The 18,800-nt window shown below is 49.0% G+C and overlaps 1 protein-coding gene across 4 annotated transcripts in view; it reads left to right on the top strand.

Moving 5' to 3' along the window:
• The window catches only part of PRKAG2 (protein kinase AMP-activated non-catalytic subunit gamma 2), a 254,073-nt gene that overhangs the window by 193,548 nt on the left and 41,725 nt on the right, over positions 1-18,800 (top strand). For all 4 annotated transcript variants that reach the window (XM_088018514.1, XM_088018513.1, XM_028089209.2 and 1 more), the window contains exon 5: positions 3,736-3,805. In XM_088018514.1, coding sequence (XP_087874640.1) covers positions 3,736-3,805 — 70 coding nt within the window. The remainder of the gene's footprint in view (positions 1-3,735; positions 3,806-18,800) is intronic.

Genomic DNA, 18,800 nt, shown 5'->3' with positions numbered 1-18,800 from the left:
TTTCGGGGTGCCTAGGTGGCTCAGTCAGTTAAGTGTCTGCCTTTGGCTCAGGTCACGTGGGATTGAGACCTGCATCGGGCTCCCTGCTCAGCAGGAAGTCTGCTTCTCCCTCTCCCTTTGCCCCTCCACCCACTTGTGCTCTCTCTCTCAAGTAAATAAATAAATAATCTTTAAAAAAAAAAAAAAACAACTGGTTATCTTCTCCACACAATTAAATCAGCATGGCTTGACTTGTGGGAGGAGGAATATAGTACATCACAAGCAGAATGGTGACGTTGATTCAGTCAAGATGCAGAATGGTACCATCACCACAAGGATCCCTCATGCTGCCTTTTATAGCCACAGGTCCCTCTGTCCCCAATCCCCACCCCAACCCCTGCACCCACTGATCTGTTCTCCACTTCTATAATCTTGTCATTTCAAGAATGCTATATAAATGGAATAGCACAGTATGTACCTTTTGGGGATTGGCTTTTCATTCAGCCGAATGCCCTGGACATTCATGCAAGTAGTTGTATGTATCAATAGGTCATTCCTTTTTGTTGCTGAGGACTATTCCATGGTTGGGATGTAACGTAGTTTGTTTAACCATTTGCCCGCTGAACGACATCTGGTATTTCCAGTTTGGGCTATTGCAAATGAAACATGGTATACAGGTTTTCCCATAAACATAAGTCTTTGTTTCCCTGGAATAAATGCCCAAAATGGCAAATGATGTGTCATATGGCAACTGTACGTGTAGTTTCATAAAAAACTACCAGGTTGTTTTCCAGAGCCGTGGTGCGACTTCCCGTCCCCACAGCGATGCGGAAGGGATCCTGTTTCTCGTCATCTTCACCAGCATTTGGTGTTGCTCACCGTTTTTATTTTGGCCATTCTAATAGGGTGTGTGGTCACAGCTTACTGTGGTTTTAATCTGTATTTCCCTAATGGCTGATGTTGTTGAACATCTTTTCATGTGCTTACTGCCATTCATCTTTTTCAGTAAAGTGTCTCTTCATATCTTTTGCCCATATTCTGAATTCTGACTTTCGTTTTTCTACTGTTGAGTTTTGAAAGGTCTTTACGTACACCCGACGCTAGTCATTTGTTGGCTGTGTCGTTTTACAAGTATTTTCTCCCACTCTGTCTCTTGTCCTTCCATCTTCTTAACAGGGTCTGCCACAGAGCAAACATTTCTAATTTTAATGAGGTCCGATTTGTTCATTTTACCTTTTATGGATCATGCTCTTGATATCAAGTCTTACTCTTTGCCTAGGAAATCCCAGAGATTCTTTTCTACAAGTTGTATGGTTTTACATCTTATTTTCAAGTCCACGACTCAATTTGAGCTCATTTTTGTATAAGATGTGAGGCTTATGTGAAGGTTTATTTTTTTGCCTATAATAACCTCTGCTCCAACACCACTGTTTTTGCACCTTCCTCAAACAACAGTTCGATGTACTTCTGTGGGTCTGTTTCTAGATTCCCTATTTGCTTCTTTTGATTACTGTGTCTGTCCCGCTACCAGTACCACAATGTCTTGATTACTCCCCCTTCGTTCTCCATTTTCAAGATTGTTTTAGCTATTCTCCAGCTTATGCCTTCCTGTACAAATTTCAGAATAAGCTCATCTTGTCTACAGAAAATCTTGTTAGGATTTTGGTAGGAATTGCATTAAACGTAGAGATCAATCCGGGGGAGAACTGACATCCTTACTAATTTGGGTCTTCCAAAACATTAACATGGGGTATCTCTCCGTTTCTTTAGGTCTTCTTTCATTTCAATCACATATTGTAATTTTCAGCATACAGATCTTGCACATGGTTTCTCAAGTGTGTACCTGCACATTTAATTTTCTTTGCAGTGATTATAAATTATGTATTGTTTTTAATATCACTTTACATATGGTCATTGTTCGTATATAGAAATGCAATTGATTTTTGTGTGTTGATATTGTAGCCTATGACTTTGCTGAACTCACTAGTTCTAGTTGTGGTTGTTTGGTTTTGGTTTGGTTTGGGTATTTTTTTGTTTTTGTTTTGTTTTTCAGTAGATTCCTTGGAGCTTTTTACGAAGACAACCATGTCATCTGCACATAGGGATGATTTTATTTCTTCCTCTGCAATTTGTATGCCTTTTCTTTCTCTTTATTGCCTTACTGCAGTGGCTGGAACTTCCAGTACTACGTTGAGTAAGAGTAGTCTGAAAAGAGGCATAGTAGCCTTGTTCCTGAACTTAGAGGGCAAGCATTCAGGTTCTTGCTGTTAAGGAAGACATAGCTGTAGGGTTTGCTGGGGTTTTTTTTTTTACCACCAAAGGTCTTACAAAATTAGTTTTGTCCTCTCCTTGCCCACCCCCCCCCCCCCCCCCCGCCTTTAAGCAGAGGCTTAAGACTTAGGGATTGGCCCAACTGAGATGACAGAGCAAAAAGGAAATGCAAAGGAGATTTTAGTACTTCCTTTTCCAGGCCAGGCTTGAAAAAGTGATAAAACTAGCTTCCTTTCAAGGGGTGGGTGTGTGAGTGTGGGTGGGGGGTGCTTTACACCCCTAATCAGCTTATCGCTGTCAGGGCCCCTGCAGTCTGCAGTGAGCAAAGGGCACGCCAAAGATGGGGCAGAAACTGGCTGTCACACAGGAGGGCCTCGGGGAGTCGGGCGCCTGCCTCCTCTCCGGCGGCCCTGCTCTCCCAGGCAGCCCTGGCAGCCTCCCTGCCTGCCAACGTGAGCTGTCGATAGGAGAGTCTCAGATACCCAAGATCCAGGGTGACAGGAGTGGCCAGGGCCAGACTGAGATTTGTGTGAGCTTTTGGCAGTGGTTCACCCAAAGTAGAGAATCAGCTGTGAAGAAAGGAAGCAAATTAAGACTTCCATGGCTGGGTAAAACTGATAGCTACAAAGTGTATCTACAGTACGTGTAACCCACGGAGCATTTTTTTTTCTTTTTTAAATAAGGGACGAGGATGGACAGTTTAATCCAAAATCTAAAAAAAGAAAAGCCATCCCCCCCCCCCCGCCCCGGGTGTGCGGTGCCATCTCCCTCTCTGGGGTCCCGCGGCCCCCAGCTCCTCTCCCAGGCGCGTCGCCCCGCCCACCCGGCGGCTCTCCCCTCTCGCCCCACCCCCGGCCGGGCCGAGACCACACCTGCGCAGGTTAACCCTGCGGGGACGCGCCGGCCGTGGGTGGCGGGGAAGGTGGGCGGACGAGCGCGGTGCGGTGGGAGGGCCGGGCGACGATGGGAAAACGGGCCTCCGCTAATGGCCGCCCGGCGGCCGTGGCGGGAAGGTGGGCCGCGGCCGGAGGGGGGCGCCCCGGCCGCCGTCGCGCGAGCCCGGCCCGGGCTCCTCGGGGTCCTCTTCCCACGCTTCCTCCTCGCCGGTCCGTACCAAAGCCGCCGGGGGGCGGGGGGGGGCGGACCGTTCCACTCGGGGAGGGGCGGCAGGTTAGGCCGCGGCCCGCGCCACCTGCGGCCCTCCGGGCGGGGGGCAAGGCCGGGCCTGGGCCGCGCCGCCCTCTCCGTTCCGCTCGGATCCCAGCCGGCGGGCGGGGCCCCGCCGCTCGCCGCTCGCCGCCGGCCCGGAGGCCCCTCCCCGCAGCGGCCCCGCGCGGCCCCGCCCGCACTCGGCGCCCGCACCCCCGCGCGCCCCCGCGCGCCCCCGCCCCGCGTCCCCGCCCCGCGCCCCCGCGCCCCCGCCCCCGCGGCCGGGACGAGCGCCGCCGAGCGCATGCTGATCCCTGTCCTCCTCCTCCTCCTCAGGCGGCGCTGGCGGCGGCCCCGGGACCCGCGGAAGCCGGCATGCTGGAGAAATTCGAGTTGGAAGAAGAAGGTGAGTGCCCCCCGCCGGAACGCGCTCCGTGTCGTCGCCGAGGGGCCGGGCGCGGGGACCGCCGGGGTTCACGCCCCGGAGGCCGTGCGGCCCCCGGCTGCCTGGCGAGCACGGCCGGGGATGCAGACGCCGAGCCGGCACAAGGGACGTCTGCAGTGGCCCGCGGGTGCCGTTCGCGGGCTGGAATCCCAGCCGGGTTCGGGAGGGGAGCCGCGCAAGCCGGCCATCCGCACCGACACCGATGGGCGGCCCTTTTGTCCTTAACAGCCGAACTCGAAGGCGAGCAAGGTGTCATGCAGCATAATTGTTGTAATGCCACGGTACACGTAGAGGTAACCCCCAAATTCTGTTGATGGCCCTTACCTTTAAATAACACCGACTGGTTCCCTTATCTGTGTTTCCGAAAATACCGCCAGCAGGGTGTGTCTGCTGGTTAATAGGGAAAGTTGAATAGGAACACCAGAAGCGGCTTAGTGCGTTGGTTTGGAGTTCAGGTGACCCTGTCACTCCCATCATTTCTGTCGCCTCTTCTCTCACTCGGCTTCTCCTTTTCCTGCCCTGTTTTCTTCTTACTTGCCTGGATCTTGTCTAGAAGCTGTTAAAATGTGAAGGGGCGAGTTTGCTCTCTAGCAAAATTAATATTTTAAAACAGAATAGATGAGAGTTCACCTGGATCTTATTTTGAAACTGTTAAAACTGGAAGGGGATAAGCTTGTTTTTTGGCAAAATTCACATTTGAAATGGAATAGGATGAGCTCAAAGTCGAAAAAGAACTTCGTACAAGATGTTTGACAATTTGAGGCATTTGTTTTAAAAGAACCCCACACTGCCTGGCGTACTTGCGTTATTTACTTGGTGACTTGTCTTTTTGCTGAGAGTATTGACGGAATAAAGCTCCTGGAACAAAGAATGTGCCATGTGGATGCTGTGCCCTGTGCCAACTTTACTTTAATACTTGTGTTCATTTACAGTCAGGCGATCACTTAAATAAGCATTACACAGCCAAAGATGAGAATGTTAACCAGACAGTATTAGGCCAGTACCTACATTTATTTTATGTTTTACATTCCTTGCAGCATTTCACAAATATGTTAGCTGGAAGATAATGCATGCGTGGTAATTATCGTTAAAAGTCTGTATCCGTATTTATTATTAACCAGCAGTTACACGATACGTTTCAGAATTTTACTGGGACTTAATTTGCATTTTATCCTACTGAAAAATAATCCAGTATCTTAAATCGAAGCCACCCCATTACTCATCAGTTCCGTGTGGCAGGTCAAATTTTGACCACTGTCCACAGGGCAATGTGGTGTGTCTCCCTTTCAACTGACACTTTGAATGTCTAGACCATGGGGGTTTTCTTTGTCCCTGAGATCAGTAACGATGAGAGTCTATTGCATTTAAACCTTTTGCAGATTCACGTGGGGGCAAGAGGAAAGTGGAGAGCAGATGTGTTAGCAAGGTGCCCACGGTTATGGTTAAGAACACAGTCCCAGCTTCACATCTTAGCTCCGTTTCTTATTCAGCTTTGTGACTTTGGACAAGTTACTGAACTCTTCTGTGCCTTACTTTCCCTTTTTATAAAATGGATCTAATGCTGGGGTGTGTTGAGGATTAAATGAGATAATTTGTGCAGTGGTAATACAGTGTAGACCCATAGTAAGTGCTCTGGCAATTATTTTTTAAGTGCCATTAACCACTTTACTGAATTCATGGACTTTTTAAGGCTTTTATTAATGAATCTTAAAATAGAGATTGTTCTCAACATGGATTTGATGGGGGGACGGTTTCTTACTTGAGATTTATTGATTTAATTATGTTGCTTTTCTCAAAGCCGATACACGAGCCTTGTTTCTTTTCATTATTTCTGTCAACATAATGAATGCGAAGTATTAAACCTAAGCATCTAAGAAAGGGGATTTCCTGTTTTCTCCCATCTATTTTTATCTATATTGCTGTCATTTAAAGCATACTGAATCCCACAAATAACCCTGTCAAACTTTTCTAGATTTTTAAGGAGGCAGAATGTTAAGCACTCGCTTGGAAGCCGTTAGCAGAGCTGGAAGAAGAAATAGTGTTGGCGTGGTTGTCTAAAATGCTGCTTTGTTTCTTTTGAACTTTATATTGCTTATTCATCCATGGTATGGAAAAACTGAATATCAAGCAGAATCTTACGTTTATTTGGGGATGTGGGAGGGGTCCTAACAGTTTAAGCCATAACACCTTTAAATATTCTGTGAACTGATGTGTTAGCAGCCTACAGAATAGATAGCTATTGAATAGATCCTCATTAAATCTTTAAATTTCCTTCTTACCCAGTTAATGTCGTAACGTATGTATGCCTTGTGCTCTGAACACATTGCTTAGATGGAGATATATTTGCTATATACAGAAACACATGATGACTAATATTTTTGTTATCAAGTATTTTTCTATTTCCTAATAAATTATAATTGATACTATATTTGTTAGAAACAGGGGGGCACTGGTGAAGTCAGAGTCATCTCTTAAAACGTCATTTGCTTCTGGGAAGGAGGAAAAAGCTATTCCACGATCCACCATGCCTGGTCAGGGTCATCTTTTGCCTGGGTTCTGACACCAGTGGCCTGCCCACTTTCTGCTGCCAACCCTTCTCCCTATTACACTCTGACGGAGGGACCACTCCTTTACGGGAAAATCTTTACCACTGTCTCCCGTCTATATATAGGATAAGTGCGTGCTTCTCTTCATCTGCAGCCTCACTGCCTCCTCCCGGCCATACACACCAGTGATCAGAGAGTGTTCTGTGCCAGAAATCACCAGAGATCTTTTTAAGAGGCAGATACTAATTCTGGGGGTCTGGGGGGGGTGGTGAGGGGGGACCTGAGAGTCTGGATTTCTGCCACGCTTCCCGATGCTGCTGCTTCATAGACCCCTCTGTGAAGAACAAGGCTCTAGAACAGGCCTCGGCAAACTTCTGCAAAGGGCCAGATGGTCTCTGTCTCTGTCACGACTCCCCAGCTCGCCCGTGCAGCAGCTAGGCAGAAAGCCGTGGAAGACCAAACTCAATCCAACAGGCTACACTCCAGTGAAACTTTATTTAAAAAGCAGGCCGGTGGGGCGCCTGGGTGGCTCAGTCGGTTAAGCGTCTGCCTTCGGCTCAGGTCATGATCCCGGGATCCTAGGATTGAGCCGCACATCCGGCTCCCTGCTCGGCGGGGAGCCTGCTTCTCCCTCTGCCTGCCATTCCCCCTGCTTGTGCTTGCTTGCTTTCTCTCTCTGTCAAATAAATTAAAAAAATCTTTTAAATAAATAAGTAAATTAAATACAAAGCAGGCCGGATTTGGCTCCCAGGTGTAGTTGGCCAGACCCCTGCTCTGTGTACCTCTCGTGGTCTCTGTGCGTTGGATGTCCCATCGTACTGCAGGCAAGACCTCCTCTTCCTCTGTCTCCATCCTGCCAGTCTCACTGGTGCATCACCGCTCTGCCCAGATCTTGCCCTCTCTTTGAGGCCGTCCCCCTAAATCCCTTCTGTGCCCCTTTCACAATCCGTCTTGCTGTTCCCCGTGCCTGAGATGGCTGGTGCATCGTAGGTGCTCAGCAGTGTTGGGACTCCTAGTGAGGACAGCATCTCTGTAAACGTTACTTTATGGGAGTGTCGGGAGGCCTCCATGGTTCCGCGTATGCAAAGTGATGAGAACAGTGCCTCACCCATAGCAAGCACTGGATGTGTTTGCTTTTCCGATTTTTTTATTCACATGTCAATCATATTTAGATTTGTTTTTATCAAGATTAATTGTCTTGGACTTATTTGATGGCGGGACCAAGCACAAGTACTTCGTAGGGACCTAAACACAACCCAGGAATGCTTTCCGAAGTAGATAAGTGCCAGCCATTCACTCGTGCCTAGTAAATCTATAATATTGGCACCGCTTCAAGACTTCAAGAGCCCCTCGGAGCTATGTGTGTTATCTCCCGGCTTTCCTCTTGTCCCTTCAGCTCTCACGGACTCTTCCCTGAGTTCAGGCTTTCAGGAGCTTGCTGTGGTGTCCCGTCCCACTTAGCTGGCTCTCCTGCCGGCTTCTCGCCTCCGAGCTCGCCGTCTGACTGCTCCCTGACCCCAGGCCGCTGTTGCTGTCCTCCTTCACCCTCACAGCATTTTCCAAAGCGTTACCTTTTCAGAACTCACCTCCAACTCATTTTTCTAGCAAGGCTGGTCAGCCGAGCCTACACGGATCAAAAGTAAGAAACAGGGGCCGCCTTTTTTAGGAGGGAAGGCGTTATTTTTCAGTCAAGAGTCTCAGAGTTTTAGGCCCCGTTTGGTAATGAAGTAGCTGCATCCTCAGATAAAATCCACAGTCTCTTGGGGCTTTGCCGGCTTGTTTTGTTGCTGTTGCTGTTGTGAGTTTTCTGTCTAAAACAAGGCCTGGCACTTAGTGAACTTGAACTTTTCCTTCTAATTCAAAAATAGGGCCTAAAGCAACCACCAGCCACCCTATAAAGAGAACCGAAATTTTGTGCCCACTCAAACTCATTCATTCTGAGCTGGGGAGCAAAGTGAGCAAAGCTCGGTTCTTGTCAGGGGACAGAAGATCTTAGATGTTACAGTGGTTTGTGGCTCTCCAAAGGGCCACAGCGCATGAACAGATACACAGTGTATCTGTGGTATTAAAGTTTCATGGGGGAGGGACAGATAAGAGGGAAAATGTATAAGAAGTTTCAGAGGGGGATTGGACGGTGAAAAAGTCTGAGAAACACTGCTCTGACTTCAGGGAGAATTGTCTGTGTTTTTGTGGTAACAGCAGAGCACCCCCGCACCCCCTTTATCACCAGCCCTAGGGCCGCTGCTCAGTGAGGCTCAGCTGGGTCCACTTCGTCGGCGCTGTCTGCTGATGTGAGGAGTGCTGACCTCTGGTGGTAGAGAGGCCCCTGTGACAGGCTTGTCCTCACCCCTCTCCCGCTCCTCCGTAATGATAAGATTATTATAGATTATTGGAAGGCTCTGATAATCTATCATCCAAACTCTGTGCTTCCCTACTGAGTTTACATACTCACCTTAGACAAGAGATTCTCTCTTAATTATAAAAGTAGTTACACTTTTATGAAACACTTACAATTAAAATTTTTCTTCTCCAGCTGACCCCGTACTTAAAAACTTGCCATATTTAATAGATTTTAAGGTACACGTTTTCATATCTCTGAAGTCAGGCTGTAGCTTGATATTCGACGGTATCTCAGATTTGATGAGATAGAGTAGTCGTCTTGTAGACTGGGGAGGTTTTGTTTCCTGAAATGGAAGGATCTTGACTACTTGAAATAAAGAGGAGAGTGCAGAAGACTGGGGGGCATTGGAAGGAGGGGCCTGTCTCCAGGCTTCACAAGTAACTGGAAAGTCATCAGGAGCTGAGACAGCATTCTGCATGCATCTCTCCATGACGGATGGATCTCCATGACCTTCCCTCTCAAGACTGACTTTGCCTGCTCCTGGGTGGCACTCAGCTTCGACCCCACCAGCGCGCGGGCCACAGTCCGGACCTGCGATTCACGTGGGGGTGCGGTGGCCGGGGATGGGCCCATCCTGCAGGTCTGTGTGGGCCGCAGAGTCCCTGAAAGATACTATACGGCATCTCTGCGACTTTAAGTTTCACCTGTAGCTTTTAAAGCGGGGGAGCTTGATACTACAGAGCATTTGGAGTTTGCTTGAAAGAAGTGGAAGATTTTTTATATCCCTTTTTTGTGGTTCTCAGAACCAGCATGTATGGAGCATATCGAGTACTGTGTTCACATTTATCAAACCCACAGAACAGCCTTGAGAGGTAAACATTTTTATCATCCCTGTTTTATAGAGGAAGAAATCAAGAAAGTAAAAGGAGAAATAAATGACCTTGGGGCCGTATCTAGGAAGGTGGAGAAGCCAGATTCAAACACAGTCCCGTGCTGTGAGCCAGTGTGCATAACCAGCACGAAATCATCTTGTATTCGGAAATCGGCTTTGTTTTCCCACCTCCTGTAATTTGCTGGCCTGCTTCCGCCTGAGCCCCCAAGGCGCTTGCCAGTGTCGGCGTTGTGCAGACTCCACTGGACACCTGTCACGCCTCTTCTTACTTTAAACCCTTGGTGACAGTCCGCAGGGACGGCCTCTGCCCACGCCCCCCCCCCCACAGCACCCTTGCAGGCCCCTCATATGCAGCCGGCGGGTGGTCATATCTCCTCGATGGTCTTTACTCTTCTTTCTCGAGCGCTGGACATTGCTCATGGGCCTTCGTGTTCCACAGCCTTGCTTGCTGCCGTCGCCTTACAGACCCTGGGGCCTGTTGCCCAGTGTTGGAACCCCTGTGTTTAATCACCACGATGCTTCGTGACTGGCGATACCCAAGGAGACACCCCGGCCACATCTCTCCTGAGCCCCCAGTTGTCTGCTCGACGCCTCTGCTGACCACGCGGTGGCCTCTGGGTTCTAGCCTCCTGCACCCCGTCCTCCCTGGTTTTGCCCGGCCGAGTTGGGTGAGCGGCGGCCCATCCGTCGAATTGTTGTTGTTGTGTTAACCAGCATGACACTCTGGCTCGCTCCCCCTCCCACGTCCTGGTGATGAATCCATGTCACCATCGCCACCGTCACCTCTGCCAGCGCTCGAGGCCAGGCTGTGGGCGGGGCTGCTCCCAGCATCGTCTTGGCCCTCCAGTCAGGAGTACCCGCCACCCTTAGAGGTATTTTATCATGTCGCTCCTGTGCTTAGAAGCCTTCGGTGATTCGCCTCTGCCTTTGGGCTGGAGTCCACATTTCCTCACCTCTCTGCTGCCCCCCCACGCCCCCTCTGCACGTCCTTGGCCGCCCCCTCCCCGGGCTGGTCCTCCTCTCCCCTTGGCCACCTGCTGGTTTTCTTCAGATCTCAGCCCAAACGTCACTTCCCTGGGGAAGCCTTTCCCGAAGCCTCAGACGGGACTTGATGGTTCTCTCTTGATCCCTCAGGCTTGATAGGGGCTGCGAAGGAGAGAGGCAGTTACTCGTGTTTCTTGGTCACTGACTTGCAAGCTCTGTGAGGATGGGGACTGAAAACTTACCACTCGCCATGTTTCAAAGATACTGTGATGAATGAGACTTCGTTTTCAGTACATACTTGTTCCATATTTGAACATACGTGTATGTGTGTGTGTGTGTGTGTGTGTATATGTTTTAAAGGTTTTAACTTTTACTCCGGCATGTAAGCTCAGTGTACTTCAGGTCATTAGAGTTATTTCTTATAAAGAAAGAAGGCCTTTCTGTGAAAGACGGAGAGGAAATCCATCTGCCAAGTTAATGTGTGCCCCTCACAGACCAGTGACAGGTGGGGCGTGCGGGGAGGTTGAAGACTTGGGGTGCCACCCAGAGGTGCAGAGCCCCCCCCCGATATGGAGACAGAGCTCTCGGCGGCAGAACGACGGCAGCAGTGGGTGGAAACGGGGTGGCTCGCTTACGTAACCTGGTAACTGAGGAAAACGTCTTTTAGGTCTTTCCTTTGTGCCTGGGATTGCAGTGGTACTGACGTCAGAGGAGAAGAAGCCTAGCTTATCCCTGACAATAAAAGGGTGGGGGCGTCAGTTCGGGGGAGGAAACTCATTTGGGGACCTTTTGGTTAAATTTTTGTCACTTTTTAATCTGTCCCACTCGAGCTATTTCCCCACTTGAGTTATATCCTGTGAATCTGAATTTATGGAACTGCCTGATTCATGGTTGTACATTGGTCGTTTGTAACTAACGGTCAGCTGTTACCAGTGGTTTATAGATCATAGGCTACTTTTTTTAATGGAGTGTCTCAACATCCCAATAAGATCTCGAGAAGGCACACGTCCGCACTCTCACTTGCTTATTTACACCCTGGTTTGCTCTCGCTTTTCCCACGACTTCTCTAGCTTTGGAGCATGTGTATGGCGTGCCCCCACCCTGAGCTGTGTGTGTAATTAGCATCACAGTCACTAGGAGCACAGGTCAGAGCCAGCTTGGAGCCCCGGTCCTTCCACCTAATAGCTGTGGGACCCCAGGCAAGTTATTCCAAGCTTCAGCTTCATGTCTAACTGGGACATACTCGCAGCACTTAGCTAACAGGAGTCTGTGAGGACTAAGGAACATGAGGTAGCATTCACTACCATGCCTGCCGAGCAGGACAGTCTCCGCAGGTCGGGCCTGTGATAAAGTCCCGAGAAGGCCCGGAGAGGCAGGAATTTAAAGGTCGAAGTCACCATTAGCGCGTCATGCGGTGACAATGGTTTATTCAGCCACAGTTTTAGTAGCTGCGCTGTCAGACTTCTCCCGGCATGAGTGCTGCGTGGGATGGGGTGTTGGAGTTGGTTTATCCCCATTCCTCAGTCACCCTGCAAGAAAGACGGTGTTATCCCCATTTTACAAATGAAGAAATGCAAGGTAAGGGCATGAAGTGGTTTGCCCGAGCTCACACAGAAGACGGTGGCAGTTCTAATCTAAGTTTGGTCTAGCCCTGCCCTCTTCTTCCTTCTACATTCCCTCCTGCCGGAACCCAGACTTCCTGGAGTTCCCACTGGAGAAGACCCGCCTGCTGCCTGCCGGGCCTGAGGGAAACCCCAGAAGCCTGGGAGCCTATAGAGGGATCTTCTGTTAGGGCCTTATTCTGCAAATGATGTGCCATGTTGGAAGTCACCAGAGGGTCCGCTGCAGAAGGATCCACCATGTTGCTAAACCCCAAAGATGTGCGCACTTTCACAGACAGATGTCCAAGCGCTGGCAAACTGTAGTGAGTCATAGGGGTAGCGTTCTGTCTGAATCTCAGACTGCAGCATGCCGGTGTGGGACTCTGCTGACGCACAGACTTTAGTTCACCTGATGGAATTGACTGCATTGGGCTGCCATACTTGTGACTCAAGATGATTTGCTGAATATATTCATGTATCTCTTTTCCCTCCTAAAATCCTACTGCAATAGCAGCAATCAATGAAATGGAATACAAAACATAGTCTTGCTCAACAACACCAAAAGCTTACTTCTTGGAAGAGACCAAAAAAGTGGGCAAACCTCTGTCAAGTCTGTTCAGGAATATAGTGAGTGAAAATGCAAAGCTTCAGAAGTCGGGGGGGTTCTTAAAAATGCAAGGATTTAGGAAATAGCATTAAAAGAAACCTGAGTATACCAAACTATATCGATAAATTTAGAACTCTTTTAAGTCACCATAAAAGAAATTTAAAATTAGTTGAATTGTACACTTTAAATAGGTGAACGGTATGGATGTGAATACTATCTCAACAAAGCTATTTAAAAAAAAAAAAAGTAATGAAAAGTCCTCAGCCTTCCTCTGCCTCTGCAAAAGAGGCCTGGTATCCAGCCCACCGATCGGTGCATTCTGTAAGGCCTTCAAGGAGCGGTTAACATGTAGGTTATTTACTTTATTTAGGGGCATAGAAAAAATGGCAGCTTCCAGCTCATTCTGTGAAGCGAGCTCGACCCTGACATGCAAACCAGTTGATGGCACACATAGAAGAAAACAGATGACTTAACCTGGCCTTGAGAATATGGGCAGAGCCCCTGAGTACACATCAGCAGGAGGAGCCCTGAGCTGCACGGTGACCAAGCAAGGTGTTGTCCCAGAAATGTAAAAAGGCTGCAGTTTATTAAGAAATCACCAAGGAATTAACATCCACCAGTTAAAGGAGAGGAGCCTCTGGTCATCTCAGTAGATACCAAAATAGCACTAGAGCAAGGTCAGCATATGTTCCTTTAACAAAATCCTTAATAAGCTAGAGGGAGAAGGAAACGTCTGTAAGTTGCTGGAAACATACTTGATAGAAGGTGCTGGTGGCCGCGAGGCAGTTCCTGGCATTGTCCCCGTCAGCGCGGCCCCATCCTGCCGGCGTGTCGGGTGCTCGGGGCTTGATCCTCACCCTGGCTTCAGCGGAGTAGTCTGTCTGTGTCCTGAGAACGAGGGAGCATTGGCTGGGGTGCACATTTCAGTCATGTGGCTCCCAGAATTCAACATGAAGCCATTTTAAAATGAACGGGAGTCACATGTAATTTCAAGGTCACGGCTCTGTGAGATCCCTCAGGCATTTATTACAGCCAGTTTCGAACTAGCTGGAGAGACCGTGTGCCTTTACCTACCCACACTTATTTCCTACTGAGTCTTTGCCCTTCCTGGAAGAGCCCATGCACTTCCCCCTTGGTGGGGACTCACCACCCGTACGCACCAAACCAAATGCAAAAAGAATGGAGAGAAAAAAATCTAATGCAGTTCCTTTATTTTGCTACCTCTTAACAAAAATAAGATCCTAGTTCTTAGAAAAGACCAATAAGGGGGTAAGCCTTATACCTGTAAAATGATATTTAAGCATTGACTTTGTTAACATTTGTGTTTCTAAGCACTTCAGGAAAACTTAACATGAGTCTGGGCTTTCCCATATACTTTAAGCTCCATGTTCCCCATTTTTGCTTATTTCTTGCTCAACTATTTTAAATGGTTTTCTAAAAAATAAAAGATAGCATATGTGTATAGTAAACTTGTCTTTCAAAAAGTAACATTGATCTGGGGCGCCTGGGTGGCTCAGTCGTTAGGCGTCTGCCTTCGGCTCAGGTCATCATCCCAGGGTCCTGGGATCGAGCCCCGCATCGGGCTCCCTGCTCGGCGGGAAGCCTGCTTCTCCCTCTCCCTCTCCTTCTCCCCCTGCTTGTGTTCCCTCTCTTGCTGTGTCGCTCTTTGTCAAATAAATAAATAAAATCTTTAAAAACTTAAAAAAAATTAATATTAATCGTTTGTGGAATTATAATGAAATATCTATATATTAAGTTAAAATTATGGGGATTGGAAATAAGGAGTTGGGGCTTTTGGTTTCAGGGGGGTTTTAAGTGAAGTTTGGGGTGATTTGTGAATTTTGTTTTAAAATGCCATCATTGGGGCGCCTGGGTGGCTCAGTCGGTTGTGTCTGCCCTCAGCTCAGGTCATGATCTCGGGGTCCTGGGATGGAGCCCCAAATTAGGCTCCCTGCTCAGCGGGGAGTGTGCTTTCCCTTTCCTTCCTCCTCTCTCTCAACTCATGCTCCCTCTCTGTCTTTCTCTTTCTTCAAATAAATACAAATCTTTAAAAAAACAAAGTGCCTTCATCCTGGGGCACCTGGGTGGCTCAGTCGATTAAGCATCCAGCTCTTGGTTTTGGTTCAGGTCATGATCTCAGGGTCATGAGATCGAGCCCCGCGTCAGGCTCTGTGCTCAGCAGCGCATCTGCTGGAGATTCTCTCCCTCTCCCTCTGCCTCTCCCGCTTGTGCTTGCTCTCTCTCTCGCTCGCTCTCTAAAATAAGCAAAGAAATGCCTTCATTCTTACACACTCAGCTCTTTGAGACGTGGTTTGGATCTGTTGCTCTGACCTGTGATGACTTGAAGAGCAGTGTCGAGTTGTAAAGGGAGGAGGTATGTGTGCGTGTGTGTGTGTGTGTGTGTGTGTGTGTGTGTTGCAGTCGGGGGTGTGTGTGTGTGTTGCAGTCAGGTGTGTGTGTGTGTGTTGCAGTCAGGTGTGTGTGTGTTGCAGTCGGGGGTGTGTGTGGCAGTCGGGGGTGTGCGTGTGTGTGTGTGTTGCAGTCGGGGGTGTGTGTGTGTGTGTTGCAGTCGGGGGTGTGTGTGTGTTGCAGTCAGGGGTGTGTGTGTGTGTTGCAGTCGGGGGTGTGCGTGTGTGTGTGTTGCAGTCGGGGGTGTGCGTGTGTGTGTGTGTTGCAGTCGGGGGTGTGTGTGTGTGTGTTGCAGTCGGGGGTGTGTGTGTGTGTTGCAGTCGGGTGTGTGTGTGTGTGTTGCAGTCGGGTGTGTGTGTGTGTGTGTGTGTGTGTGTGTGTGTGTTGCATCAGTGGCCAAGCAGAGCCTCTTCTCTGTGGTGGCTGGACAGTAGCTTGAAAAGCCGGCCCCCAAGGAGAGGTCACCGGTCCCTTTGAGGGCCCCACCCTTCCGTCGGTCCTGTAAGCCCCGAGGCCCCGCAGCTCTAAACTGTTAACCGCCGGGCAGCTGGGGAGGATGCCCAGGGCTGGTTGAGTGAGGACAGCACACCAACAGGAGCAGTCCCTCTCTCCTGTATGGGCTTGAGTGATGTCCTCCGATTGGGAATCCGTAGAGAGGTTTGCTGGGAACTGGCTGGGTTGGGTGCCCTTTCTGGTGCCTCTAGAAGCTACAGTCTACAAAGGAAGGCAGACCATAACTTTGGTACGTGGCATACAACGACTCCAGGAGTGAATTACTCACAAAGCACTAACGGGAATGTCAAAACGAGCAGTTACTTCTGACTTGAGGTCCTCCGAGGAAGGTGTTCTGGGCCCTTGAACTCCCACCTGGAAGCTGTGTCAGTTTCCTGAGGCCCCCACCACAGACTGCCACAGACATGGCAGCTTCGGAGAGGGGAGCTTTATTCAGGGGCTGGTGGCGTGGGTCCCTTCCGGCGGCTCCGGGGGGTAATCTGTGCCCTGCCTCACTCTCAGCTTCTGGCAGTTGCCTGCAGTCCTCAGCATCCCTGGGCCCGGGGCTGCATCACTCAGCCTCTGCCTGGTCTTCACGTGGCCTTCTCTCTGTGTCTCATCGTCTCTGTTTAATGGGATCAGTGGTCTTTGGATTTAGGGCCCAGCCTAATCCAGGCTGACCTCATCTCAAGATCCTTACTGTAATTACATCTGCAAAGATGCTTATTCCAGATGAATTCTCGTTCTGATGTTCCAGCTGGGCATATATTTTGGGGAGCCACTGTTCAACTAACGAAAGGTAGGCAGGACTTCCGTCGGCCATCATGGGAAGGGAAAGCGCTCTCTCAGAAGAGAGAACAGCATGAGCAGAGCAGAGGCAGAAGCCCAAGGGGCACATTCCCAAAGTTGAACTTCCCAAACTTCAAAAAAGCCTTTGAAAAGGAAATATCAGTGCGATCTGAGAGTGGACAATTCCTGGGGATGTAGTAGGAGAGAGGCTGGGAGGGTGGATGGGGTGAGGTGGCTAGAAAGCGCCATTGATGGGCGGTGCATGGTGCAGTAGTGAGGGCTTGTCAAAGGAGTGTGCAGTCAGATCCGCTCGAGGGGAAATGCTTGCTTGCACGCTGTCCTGCCTGGCATGTACGATTGCTTGCATTTAAACTTAGATACTGCATTCTCAAATTCTTTTGTCGGGACGCCTGGGTGGCTCAGTCAGCTAAGTGTCTGCCTTCGGCTCAGGTCATGATCCCAGGGTCCTGGGATCGAGTCCCACATCGGGCTCCCTGCTCAGCGGGAAGCCTGCTTCTCCCTCTCCCTCTGCCTGCCGCTCCCTCTGCTTGTGCTCTCGCTCCAGCAAATAAATAAATACAAATCTTTTTTTAAAATCTTTAAAAAAATTATTTTGTCAACCTTCAGAAATTAAACACTTGGACATAATACTTTCTACTTCCCAGTGGTGCTTGTTAGCAGCTACCTCACCCAGCGGTGGATTGGCGTGCTGTTGGAGGGGTGGTGGGCTTTCACATCAGTCCCCGAGCAGGTTCCTCTTATACCCAGGAAAGCCAGTGCCCATGTAATGCTCTGTAATCCTGCTTCTGGCCCGTGACATAAAACAAGAGCAAGAACGGAACCCTGATAATATCTTAGCCCCAGTTACCCTTTCAATAAGGGGTTTTGAATTTCTTGCATTCTCAGAAATTTTAATAATGCATTCCAAACAACCTGTTACTGTTGAATGGTTTTGGTTTTTTGGTTTCTATTCTTTTTTTCAAGATTTTATTTATTTGAAAGAGAAAGAGAGAACAAGTGGTGAGGAGGGGCAGAGGCAGAGGGAGAAGCAGGCTCCCCGCTGAGCAGAGAGCCTGGCGGGACTCGATCCCAGGACCCTGGGACCATGACCTGAGCCGAAGGCAGACGCTTAACCAACTGAGCCACCCCGGTGCCCCTCTTTTTTTCTTTTTAGTTTAACTCCACATTACTCTTATTTTCCATTTCATTGTGTCTCTTTCTTCAGTTGTAATTTGAGACTTCATCATAGTGAAAATAATACAGATGGTGCCACATATAATCAGAAAGTTTATACTCAATGTAGGGAAGCCATGACATTTAGTGAACATTAGTTCACTTTGTTTTCCTAACTTAAAATACTAATACCTTTGTTTTTGATATGGTTTTTTTTACAGCAGTAATAATCTGTATCCTTATTACAAACCAAAATAAATTTTATTATAATTTGTTTTACATATTTAACATTTTGCTTTCTTTGGTCAACCTTCTTACATTTTAAAAAACATGTTGTAGGTCCTCCTCCAAACCCATACTAACTGTGAGGAGCAGGTCAGACTCCCCAGCCAAGGGCCTTCCTGCCGAATGCCTCCCGGGATTCCTCAAGACCGTCAGAACAAGGAAGGTCCGGGAAACTGCCTCGGCCAAGAGGAGCGTAAGGAGCCATGGCCGAATGTCATGTGCCATCCTGGAGGGATCAAAACTGAGCAATTCTGAATAACAAATGGTATTTGTTTGTTGTTATTTTACTGGTTTGTGAACTGTAACAAGTACCATGCTAATAACGTCAGACGCTGGTGATGGACGAAACATGTCTACCCCTGTCGTGGAGACTGGGGTGTGCTCAGACAAAGAGCGAGGGGGCCCCCCTCACACCGCCTTCGCTGACTGAGGCAGCCCTCACCGAGGAGATCCCAGAGAGCCCAGCTCTCCACAGACTCCTGGCTGATGTGGAAGCCATGTGTCTGAGCAGGGAAGCCCCGGGCCGGGGGCGGAGGGGACATGCAGGAAGTCAGAGCAGGGCAGAAGGCTGTCCGAACTTGGAGCATGCTCCCCAGCAGCACACACAGCTGTCAGAGGGGGTGAACGCCCTGGGGGCTTCCTGACCCAAAGTATAAAATAAGTATTATAAATCCATAGTGATACAGACAGACAGATAATTCTGTACCGAATAATTCCAAATAATGTATGGAGATGCTCTTTCCTCAAGGAGGTGGAGCCTAGCTCCTGACCTTTTGGTAAGGACTGCACATGGTGACTTTCTTGCAAAGACTGCAGGGCAGAAGATCAGAGTAACCA

Source organism: Eumetopias jubatus, unplaced genomic scaffold (assembly GCF_037043125.1).
Source record: "Eumetopias jubatus isolate StellerSeaLion01/CBP00866 unplaced genomic scaffold, mEumJub1_p1.0 scaffold_14, whole genome shotgun sequence".
In the NCBI taxonomy this organism is placed as follows: Eukaryota; Metazoa; Chordata; class Mammalia; order Carnivora; family Otariidae; genus Eumetopias; species Eumetopias jubatus.
This window is presented reverse-complemented; position numbering and strand designations above follow the sequence as displayed.